Here is a 12,236-nt window from a genome sequence, read left to right on the forward strand (position 1 = left end):
TTTTTTTTTTTTTTTTTTTGCATGTAAACGCAGTGCAGTCAGCATCATCTTTCCCACGTCTGCGTCTTCTCGCCCAGCTACAGCTGCTATACACATTTCCTCCTCCCGTGTGTGCGTGTGCGCGCGCGCCTGTGTGTGTGTGTGTGTGTGTGTGTGTGTGTGTGTGTGTGTGTGTGTGACCTTCAGCGGTAATCAGTGGCTCTCCTGCCCCGTCACTCGATCTGGATCCCCCGCCGAGCTCTCAGTCAGTCCGCACAGCCGGACGTGGCGAGGGTGTCGACTGTCAAGGGACGCACCTAAGGACTACTTTTGTGAGGGTGGCATTTCTGGTCAATTTCAATTTCATTTCTGGAATTTTGGAACTATTCCAAATTGGAAACTTAATGCGATGCGAGGGCATCACAGAATCTGAATTGTTCCAACCCCCCCACCGCCCCCATTGATCTGGTTTCACAGTCGTAACGGCCCTCGGAGGTAAACTGGAACAATAATGTTTGCTACCCCTGGTGTCTAGTATTTGTTTTAGAAAACCACAATTTGAGAGGGACTCTGCTGTTTTTGTGTGTGTGTGTGTGTGTGTGTGTACGAGTGTGCTTTTCACTAGTAGCCTCCTTGAGTCTACTAGTAGCACCAAAATACCCACTTGTTGTTAATAAAGCATATCAAGTAAATGCTTCAACGACTTTCCATAAAGCTGTTTGAGTATTTATTCGATATCCTTGATATCCAGCTTAAGGTCCATGTACTAGTCCACTCATCGTCCTCAACAGTAAGGCAATTCAGCACACTTGTAGAACGACTGTGACATACTAGTAATGTTTTGTTTTGTTTTTCCCAATCAATGCTCAAATGGCTTGCCATAAAGCCGTTTGAGCATTTATATCATTGATACACAGCTTAAAGTCCATGTGCTAGTATGCTCTTTGTCCTCACTAGTAGGGCAACTCAGCGCACTTGTAGAACAAGGGTACACTACTGGAGCAACGGTTGTACCAGTGATGTTTTTCCACTACTGCCTTCACTACTTGGTGACATTTTTGCACACTACTAGGACAGTTTTGTCTGACTAGTAGTAGTACTAGTAGTACACATTTGTCAACTAGTGTAGAGTTTGGCCTCACTAGTAGGACAATTCGGCACACCAGTATAATAACTGTGTCTTACTAGTGGAATAACTACATGTTACTAGCGAGTTGACATCTGTGGACCACTAGTCCTGCCAATGAAGTGCTAGATGTTAACTAGTATAATATTATATCACTAGTAATAATAGAAGCACACAGTTGTCTACTAGTGTACAGATTTGCCTCACGAGTGACATTTAGTTGTCCTGCTAGCATGCAAAAGTCATCAAGTCAGAACGTACTAGTACATGTCCCTTAAGCTGGGTATCCAGGATATGGAATAATTGCTCAAAACGGCTTGATGGAATTCTTCCAGTGGGTGTTTTTGAGTTACTAGTAGGGTCAAGGAGGCTACTAGTGCGAGACTAATGCCTACTTGTTGGGCCAAGTGGTGCAGCGCAGTCGTTTACAAGTAAGGCTTAAATGCATCCTAGTGGGTCAAAAGTGACACGAGTAGTGGAAACAGTGGTACTAGTAAGACCGAGTCATCTACCGGTGGGTCATTCTACTAGTGTAAATTGTCTTACTAGTGAGGAAAAAGATTGTACTAGTACCTGGACCTTCAACTAGCTGTAAGAGATAGATTGTGAATAAATGCTCAAACGGCTTCCCATACTTGGCATTTGCTGGGTTTTGACATTATTGGAAACCCTGGTGAAAATCAATGTTCTGTATTATGATAATTATTTTCTTGGAGGGGATCCCGGTCTCGAAGAATCCACCCCCCCCCCCCCCCCCCCCCCCCGCCAACAACTAAAGCCTGTGTGACCCCTCTAACATCCTATCTCCTCTCATCCATAGGAGAGCCCTCCTGCTCTGTGCCGTTTTCTACTGTACTTGTTACCTGGGACTTACACAAGTACACTCTGAAGGTAAGACCCCGTCCGGTGCTCGCCGCACTTTCATCAACACCAAAGCGGCTCAAGTAGTTGCACAATGCGCATTGCGATGGGAATTGGGGCAGAGGTTGCCGAGCACATTTAGTTAGGCGAAGGAGGCAATCGATTCCTCCCCAAAAAAAAGAATAATAATAAATACAAAATCAGTTACTATTTTCAGACCTGAAAATGTTACTGTAATGTTTTCCCAAGGACTCCAGGGGGAATTGTCTGGTTTTGTTTGGCGCGTGATTTACAGCTGCAATTTTAAGCATGTGAGTCTCAGCACAATCGGCTGCAATCTGAATAGAAATGCCAATTCGTTGCCAAGTGGAATTTATATTCCTATGTGAGTGATTGTTGAAGACGTTCGATGACACCTGACGAGAAAAGACAAAAATAAACAGACATGCTAACCTCAGCTAACCGCTGTCGCTGTGCCTCGTGCCTGCTTTGCTGCAACATGAGGAGAGTCTCCAGTTGCATTCTCCCCCTCTACCGGAGAGAGCGCACAAGCTTCCATCTTTCCGACTAATTCTCAAGCCCCCCTCTGCGTCGCCGTGCGCCGTCACATCTGCGCAGCACACTGTGCATCCGAATCCATATGGCTAATGCGCTCCCCAGTCATAATAAAAAGCAGTCGACAAATAAAGATTCTGGAAACTGTATTGATGCTGTACTCATTCGTGATGATTGAAGTGCTGAATGCTTTATTGAGGAGAGGGCCTGAGGCAAAATGGGAAAGGTGATGTAGATTGTTAACCTTCTAAAAACTCAAACAAAGACCAGCGCAGAACATGCCCGAGACCTCAGTTCCATGCAATTTACTGTATCTGGCACAAAGCAATAACAGCGCTATTCATAGGTCCAGGACCACCTTGTGTACAGTGAACCACCATTTATTGCAAGGGAAACATTCCAGACCCACCCGTGATAAAAATTTATTTTTAAATCCACGATATAGAGAAGCCTCTCCCACACACTTTCAACACATCTAAACTTATTAAAACACATACCTTATTCCCAATTGCACATGTTGTGTGAGTGAAGCTGTGAGTAGATGAGAGCGAAAAGCAAGATCGAAGTCGCCGGGGTCATCGATGTCACCGGCCGGTTTACTGAAATTGTAATCTCGCAATAACAGCGAATGGACGTCAGCCTTGCACCACGTTGGGGCAAAGTTTCTCGCCGTTGTGAGCATTGCAGTCAAACGGTAAAACATACCACGGCCAAAAGGTTGCAACGGAAAAACGGCGAGAGTGTAAAACAAGGGAGAAAGCGACAGAGCTGTCGTAAACAGGCTGCCGGTGAAAGCGAAAGAAGGCCTGCTAGCTTCAGGGTACTATATAATGCGAACTGCCATAGATGGGCTGACAGAAATGAGCATAGATTTGACTTTCATTATAAGCTACTTTAAGACACACGGAACAGCAAAACATAAAAGCAGAGCATCCGACAATAGTCATAGTTCACAAAACATATCCAAAGGGGTCAATATTGCATGGCTGTATACTTCTTGTTTGCGTAACTGCTTAAATTGGAGGCTGTGGACAGCTGGCACCACCCAAAATGTCGATTAGTGCAGCGTCACTGCAGGAAAAGCAGGAAAACAAGCGACCAAGGCCACCCATCCGCCACGGGTGCAGATATTTTTGTCATTTGGTTTGGCTCGAGTCACGGTAGACGACGTGCCCAAGCAGTTTGCTGCTGACCAACGAATGTCTTTTTGTCGGCCGCAAATATATTTGTCTTAAAACAACAGTGTTTAGTTTCACTTTCCGCAACTTTTTTATGAAAGGCCAGACCTGCCATCTTGTGTGCCTGTTGTTGTGTTGTTTGTCCATATTGAAGCTACAAAAATATAAGACAAATATACCAAGAGGTCATATCAGGAGGGGGTGGGGGGGGTAAATACTAGTCAGAGAATACAATATAGTGTTTCTCCCACGTCGTGGTTTATAGTTTGCAGACCTGCTCTATCTTTGTTGATTTTTAATGGGTTGGCTCTTATTTGGAGAACTGCGCGGGAGAGAGAGTGAGGAAGACGCGCTAAGGAATATTTTAAAAGTGTGTTTTAATAAGTTGAAATTTGTTTGAATTCTTTTTAAAAAATCCTTTAAAATGGTCTCGCTATAATACCAATTTTCACCAATTGCTGGTGGGTCTGGAACATATCCTGGACAATAAACAGGAGTTCAGTGTAATCGCCTTTTGTCCGGTTTCCATGTGCCTCTAACGCAGCGTTTCCCTTCCCGTAGATGTGGACATCCTCCAAAAGTTGGGGCTTCAGGGAGATAAGCCATCACGCTCCATACCTGCTGGGGTCATTCCCTTCAGATCTGGAATCATCCTCAACCAACTGGCACACATCGAGGGTCCGCTGCACTCCATCTGGCCGACGGCCGTCTGGGCCGACGCCGCACTGGTCCTGAGTGTGCGCTCGCACAGAGTCAACAGCGCTTTCCTCTTCACCCTGCTCTCGGAGAAGAAGAAGCTCCTCCTCGGGCTGCAGCTTGTACCGGGCAGTCTAGTCCTCCACACGGGACCGAACACCTCGGTGGCGTTGCCCTACGAACCCCACGACGGCCAGTGGCACCAGCTGGCGGTGGGAATTACAGGACAGAAAGTGACTCTATATGCCTCCTGCGGAGAGCAGAGTGTTCATGTGGACTTTGGGTGGGGCAGTGACGAGGGACTGGCCCCGGAGCACCGGGACTCCTTCCTGCTGGGCCGCTCAAGCCACCAACAAGATTGGGCGCACTTTGAAGGAGCCATCTGCCAGTTTGACCTGATCCCGTCTGCCCAGGCAGCTCACAACTACTGCAAGTACATTAAGAAACAGTGCAGGGAAGCCGACACGTTCAGGCCTAATCTTGCACCCTTGCTGCCCATCTTACCGCGACAAATCAACGCATCATCCACAGCTGCTCCCAAACACGGTAGCCTGATAACCAAGAAGGCCACCGGGCGCAGCCTCGCCTGGAGCGTCGCGGCTGCCGCTTCTGCTGTCAGATATGTAGCCCCCATCCAAACAATAAAGCCAACCCCCGGGACCACTCCTACCCCTTTGCCAGGAACTGTGATGCCGGTCACAGCTCAGCTCGGCCTAGCCTCTCCGCCGACCAAGGCCAGAACTGAAACTGTCACGGCTCCACTTGGGACCACAGCCGCCCCGACCAAACCACCTGCCACGGGACCATCCACCTCTAAAACTGCAACCCCCAGATTAACTTCTCCAAATCCCACTACTCAAAACAAAAAGGCAATTGCAGTAACAGAAAAGAAGAAGATGAAACCCACTCCCACGGTTGCTTCAAGCCCGAACCCTTCCAAGAAAACACTTGACTCTGCTTTATCAGCTCAAGCTCCAGCTCCAAAGAAACCGCAGCCGACCGCAGCTAAGAGAACCCCCACTAAGCCCAAAGTCATACCATCCAAAGCCACTCTCTCTAAGCCCAAGTTAAATTCTGTCAAAGTGTTTCCCTCTAAACCAGCAGTATCCAAAGTGAACCCCTCAAAACCCACTATCTCCAAAACCTTTACTAAGACCGCCAAGCCGTACCCCGAGCAGGTCATCAAGCCAACCAAGCAAGCCAGAGCCACCAAGGCCCCCAGCACCCCACAAGTTACCACACCTTGGTACAATTTTGTAACATCACCTGCCACTGACGGCTTCCAGAGCTGGGATGTGGCACCGACTCAGTTCTCCCTGCTAGCCGGACCTGTCGGACTAAAAGGAGAACCTGGCCCAGCGGTAAGAAGTTTTTGTCCCGATTTGAGCACAAAATGCAAGCGCATTTGTTTTGATGGTGAGGTTTGACATCGGTTAAATCTGTAAACATTGTAGACCATCCGAGTCTTTCTGGTTCTCGTGCCGTGTGCTTACAAATCATAGCTAGCTTCTGGAGGTTAATGTAGCCCTGCCCCATTTTCCGCTCAGGCGAAAAATCTTCTCCCGCCGTTTTCTTCTTTCTCTGCGCACCGAGCCCTCCAGGCTGGGTGTGACTTGTCAGGTCTGACACCTTGTCGTCTTTGCACCAGATTCCTCTGTCCTAGGGGGTTAGGGGAGGTCACACGGCCCACATCAAGGCTGGGTCGAAGGTCAAGGCAGTTGGTAAACACCATCATTTAGCTTCTCAATGCAAGCGGGAAAGGTAGGAAAACGTTCATGTGACTAGGAGCTCAAATACCAAAGCAGACAGATGACTTGGCATCTTTTCCATAGAGTTAATTGCATCCCACTTCCACCGTGGATGGCCACCTCAGAGCGGATCCCTCTTTTTAGGTTTAATGATAAATCATATTTCAATTTTCACCAAGAAGTTGGTTGGTCGGATAATTATCGCGTCTGTACCTTAAGCCTTTTCTTTGTGATCAAGTTGCCCAAGATGGCGCTTATCTGTTTGCTCTGACTTGCAATTTTCCTGCCGATCTAGGTGTGATTCACCTTTATTGTAGTGATGCTGACACGACTACTGGCCAAATGACACGTTTCCAAAACGCTACCTGATCATTGGGCGTTACGTAGCTAAACTTGTGCCAAATATAGAAGAGGCGAACGCCTCAAATTGGGAATTGTGCCGAGGTTCTGCTCCATCTGCACATATGGGATGAAATCACAACAGATTGTGCAGAGTGAGTGTATCAGTACATTTAAGTGGATCCAAAGAAGAGTGTTGTGTTTTTGGCTTGTTACCCTCGGGTTAGGGTTAGGCCCGTCCTCAAGCGTTTTCCACCAAATTTTGATATTGTTGTGTCAACAAATGGCCACAATGACACGATTTTCCTCGGGCGTCACGTCATCTTAGCGCCCAAAGATTCCGATTCTGGATTTTTTTTTTTGTCTTGTAAGCATATCTTGTTGAGGCACAACAGGTACTGTATATCACCCGGACTCTCGCCCCCACTGTTTTTTGTGAATTGAGTCAAATACCACACGTCAGTCGGTTTGATTGATGTCTTTTCAGACAAACAAGCGAGTCAAATCACGGGAGCGGAAGCGCCGAGCCGGACAGGGGCGCGTGTCGATGTCGGCAGGTCCCGGGGCCACCAAAACAGCGCAGCACCTGCGCTAATAGGGGGTGGTCTCAAGCCTGGAGGTCGAGGCTTCAGATCTGGGGGGCAATTAGAACCATCAGAGTGACAGGAAGCGGAAAGGAGACATTCCAGACGTAGGAAGGAGTTATGATTGCAATGGGAGAGGCTCAGCATTGTTTGAAAGTCTTTAAATTGGCTTCATTTTTCATCTCAAAGAGATTTCCTGGGAGTCTACACTGAGCCTTCAAGTAAAGGCTATACAGAAGCTAGCATTCAGAGCGTGTTGTTGTTTTTCTTGACTTTTTCCTCCTCCTCTTTTGATTAAAAGAAAACGATTGGGCGCGAGAAAACAAAAAGCCACACAGGGGCATTCAGAGGCACAGGAAATGACCTGTTGTTTTTACCCTTTCCTGCCGAATTACACAACGGATACACCTCGGCTCTCATCGCCCGCTAATGGAATTACCTCAGTCCTCAATGACTCGATGGTTGCGATGGAGTGCATGTGTTTTTGTGTACATCGTGTCAGTCAAAGGGCAACAGTGACTGGGTCTTTCCTTTTTCTGCAGGGACTTCAAGGACCTCCAGGGAAGCCAGGCCTGCCAGGCAAGAGGGGTGCTCGGGTGAGTCCTGGTCCTTCTTTCGTCAGACACCTCCATCTACAATAAACACACCGAGAGATTTATCGCATATTTTGCATTGTGCCTTAAGAGGTCTCTGACATTCTTTGTTCAAAACGCGCTTCACAGTTTAGTTGAAATCATCTGAATTTGTCTTGGCGGGCGGAGTTCCGTCTCTTCCAAATGCAACGTCCAGCTTTCGTTACCGAGACGACCAGGCGATGAAGCGAGGGCGAATGAGTGCCAACTTAAGACATTGTCTTTTCTGCCCCCCACCCCCACACTGAAAACCTAGCCGAGCATTCGAGTATGTACCAATTATCGTTTGCTAGCTGCAGCTTCACTTACCTTTTTGGCTTTGTCGGGCGCTTCCCTTTTACGACTCGAGCCGCAGCTCGACGACCTGCCTCGATGTAGGAACGATTATTATGCAAATTAGCTTCTTTTTGCCGACACAATTCCCGACATTCAGACTACCTTGCCGATGGACACGTTTTCCGAAAGCTTTCCTTGCGTGTGAGCGCGTCTGTGTACATGTTGACTGACGCCTCAGTAACAGACAGGTGACGCAGAGACCTCTGTCCGGGGCTTCTATCCGAGAAGTTCAAGCCACAGATTGCTCTTTGGATTTATAATAATAATAATAATAATAATAATAATAATAATAATAAGCCAAAATCTCCACCAATCCCTCACACACACACAAGATTTTCCTATGCAAGCAGATTGACCATATTCAGCACGGGGCTGCGAGTGCTGACCTCCCACCCCGAAGCATAAACAGGAAAGCTCCTATAAAGACGGCCTTTCAAAAGCTGCCTGTGCCACAGGATGCCTAATAAAAGCACTGTAAACAGACAGAGAACACACGGCTGCGCTGGACTTCCCTCTGCTGCCTCAGCTCCTGCGGCAAGCGGCCGCCTTGCACTTCTGGGGGAATCCCGTTCTGCACTAGGGTTGCGGAATTTGGAAAGTTGGAAACTTTCCATGAGAATTCATGGAAATTGATGTGAATAGATGGGGGGGAACTGCAATTTTCCAAATCGAAGGTTGGCTCTTAATTGGGATCTTACATATAGGTGGGAGAAATATATTTTAACATAATCCTGGCTAAAACAAGTACACTTCATGTAGCTTGACTGACGAATGCCCTCGCATGTGGGCAAGGAGAGCTTTTTTACAAGGATGTCTGCTAACTGTATGGGAATGCAAAATATTGACATTTATGCTTTAATAGGATACCTTTTCTCTGAATTACCCTCGAATTCCCACTTAATTCCAATGGAAAGTTGACAAGAATTTGCAAGCCGATTCTGGACTGGTGAAAAAGGCGTCTTTCGCCCAGCTGGTTAAAAGTTGTCATCGCGCCTCATCTGTGAGCCACCGTGCAAGTTCACAGCAACTTGGGCGCTAGCATCCTTTGCTTCCCTTTTTTTTTTTTTTTTTTTCTTTAAACACGTTTTTCTGGTCAGATGTGAGCGGAGCGATCCAACTCCGGTGCCGACCCAAGTTGTCGCGAAAAGGATCCCGTCCAAGTGACCGACGAAGCGAACCGATCTGGTTTGACTCCAAACGTCAAAGACGAACAAATGCGGGCCGTTTAATTTTTTACAGACGCATCATAATCAGCCAGTTTATTTATTTGCATCAGCCGCCGCTGTACTGTTCAACATCTGCATCTCAGTCAGAGAGCTGCAGGCCCTTTTTTTTTTTTTTTTTTTTCTTTTTTGGCACGCAGTCGAACACAGACCTTTGCCAAGGCCTAACAAACGTAATCCTAATTTGGAAATTGTTTATGGAGACCCACCTCCTGTATATGCCTACACTGAAATTATTGACTGTGAGAAATGAAGGAAAATGGAGACCTGTCTCGCAGTGTTAACACAAGATTATTCAGATCAGCACCAAAAATGTGATCGGTTCAAACCAATAAATCAAGTAGTTTCTGTATAAGCCGGCTAAATAATGATAACACACATCAAACCCTGTTTATTGATTTTCTTTTTTTCAAATATTTATCCAGTAATTTTACCCCTCTCGCATGCTTTACATTACACATTTGAACCTATTAAAACACACTTACGTCAACTTATTAAAACACACGTCTCAAAGTATTCCTTAGCAACTGTTCTCACTTTCTCGTTGTTAACGAAATGGGAGACTATTGTATAACATCACTTTGAAGAAAGGACAAGAAGAATAAGACTGACGCATAAAACAAAAACATTGGATATTTAAACACCAACCATGTAATTTTATCGAATGGACTATCGTTAATTTAATGCGGAGATGTAATGCAAAATGCCATAGATGGGCAAAAGGAAACTCGCGTAGATTTACCGGTAATGACAAACCATCAAACAACTGCTACTTTAACACACACAGAGCAGCAACACATACAAACACAGCATGCGATTCTCACAGGCATATACATTCTGTGTTCCATGAGAACAGGATCTTAGTTGGGGGCCTTCTTTGTCTCTTCTTCTTGCTCTTTATTATGTTTGCATGCCCGGAAAGTTTCTGCACACCAGTGCAGCTAGAACAACAGTGAAGGTGGAACAACTCTACATTTAGACTTGCCTGTTTACTGAATTATTTTTTTTTTTATAATAAAAAGAAAAGAAAAGAAAAGAAAAGAAAAGAAAAGAAAAGAAAAGAAATGATGGCTTAAAAATTTGTGCACTGCGATATTTTGGGGAAACACTGTGATTGGTTTACGCATAATCTGCACTTGCAACGCCATTCATCGGGTTTCCCGCTGAAACCCTGCAGACTTATTTTTGTATTTTTATTTTTATTTTTTTTGCATAACCTTCCGTAGCCTCGGATTACGGGAAGCCTGCGTGATGACACACAGAGCACCATTGAGCCCGGCCAGGCAACACCCGCGAACCTTGACCCCTGATCCCCACACGTGAGTGTGAGACGCCGTCGCCACGGCGACCGCTCTCCGCACAGACACGTCCGTTTTGAGGGCGTGTGACGACGACGGCGGCGGTGGCAGGGAGGTGCGAGTGGACGCGCGCGAAGACTGAACTCGTTTGTTCGGGGCGCACACTGCTCTCCTCACCGTGACACGAAAAAAAAAAATAATGAATTTAAAAAAACAATGCTGAATGAAACAAACTATTTTATTTTGTTCTATGAACAACTGGCAACATAACGCTCAAATTCCAAAAACAAATATTGTCGTTTGAAGGATTTATTTTAAGAAAATGAAAAAAGGTTCAGTGTTATTTTTTTTGTTGTTTTTTTTTTTTTTTTTTTTGGTCTTCAATTGTTCAATGTTTATGGTTTTAGAGGGGGCTGTTTTGTACATTTAAAATCAAAATGAAACATACCCTGGCCAAATTTGGCTCTTTAGTCTTTCTCTATGTGACGTGTGTGCACTCGCAGCCGACAACGAGGCGCTTTAAAGCGGCCACACGAGCGAACTATATGAAGGGAATATGCATTTTCGCTGTGTGCCAGTAGGCGTAGCTAGCCGGCTAACCGGCAGGTCGCAACTGCGCTGGATAACTGCTCATACAAACGAAGGCGCTCAAGTTCTAATATAGTGGGGGAGGGGGCGACTCATGCCGGACTCCAAAGTGTCGCATCCAAAATCGGGAAAACTGAAATGACGAAAACGATTTCTACAAAATAGCTCCACAATTGAGTAGTAGTTCTCAGTCTTTGCGCATTTCCAGCAATTATCCAGCAAGATGTTCGGTATAATGTATGAGAAACACAGCTCTGAATTCACTTTACAGGTTCTTTCAAGTGAATTTGTATTCCTCTTTTTAGCTGGAAATGAGCAAGGGTGGCAAAAATACTCACGTCAGTATGTTTGACAACAATCCTGCTCATACGGGAGATTCCTGAATCGGGAGTTGTCGCCGCATTGTCCGATTCCAGTTGTGTCGTTGATATGGACCGATATCAGTGGTACTTACAAAGGGGCCCCACGCGGGGGATTCCCAACATGTTGTGGTTGCACCGTCTAAAGCGGTGCATTGTCATTGATATGGGCCCGAGTCAGCCGTGTCTCAGGGCCCCCTTCAGCTCGGGGCCAAATGAGATATGTGTCCGTACCGAACTGAAGCGGACCTTTGCGTTCCGCCTGGTGGAAACGAGGCTTTGAACCGCTCCGCTCCGGCTCAACATGATGAACCAAATGCGTTTTGACGGAGACGGTGTATTAAGTGGCGATTCAAAGTCAGACGCTAATTTACGCCCATTTATACGGAGTTTATATATATATTCTATATAGAAATATTCGACGTGGGAACCTGATGTCACGCGCCCAAATGTAACATCCGGCAACATCGTTTCAGTTGCGCCAAGGTGCAATTTGCTTGATATTTATATACCTGAGAGTGACGTGCCGTCGCCATCACGGCAAACCTAAAGCGCTGCACTTCTTTCGATCGGTATGATTTTGGGCCGAGCCGAGGCGAGGTGGGACCGCGGGTACCGCGGCGACGCCCTGGAAAGCCGCCGAGGCCGCCGTTCGGGGGCCCCTGCGCGCACCCCGCCCTCGCCTTCTCTAATTAGACACCTGTTCCAGGCAAGACATGGGCGCATGGTTGCTG

General features: G+C 46.5%; 1 protein-coding gene across 2 annotated transcripts in view; it reads left to right on the forward strand.

Moving 5' to 3' along the window:
* The window catches only part of LOC133413651 (collagen alpha-1(XXVII) chain A-like), a 63,362-nt gene that overhangs the window by 3,132 nt on the left and 47,994 nt on the right, over positions 1 to 12,236 (forward strand). For both annotated transcript variants that reach the window (XM_061698274.1, XM_061698275.1), the window contains exons 2-4: positions 1,926 to 1,996; positions 4,261 to 5,756; positions 7,609 to 7,662. In XM_061698274.1, coding sequence (XP_061554258.1) covers positions 1,926 to 1,996; positions 4,261 to 5,756; positions 7,609 to 7,662 — 1,621 coding nt within the window. The remainder of the gene's footprint in view (positions 1 to 1,925; positions 1,997 to 4,260; positions 5,757 to 7,608; positions 7,663 to 12,236) is intronic.

This window comes from Phycodurus eques, chromosome 15 (assembly GCF_024500275.1).
Source record: "Phycodurus eques isolate BA_2022a chromosome 15, UOR_Pequ_1.1, whole genome shotgun sequence".
Lineage (NCBI taxonomy): Eukaryota > Metazoa > Chordata > Actinopteri > Syngnathiformes > Syngnathidae > Phycodurus > Phycodurus eques.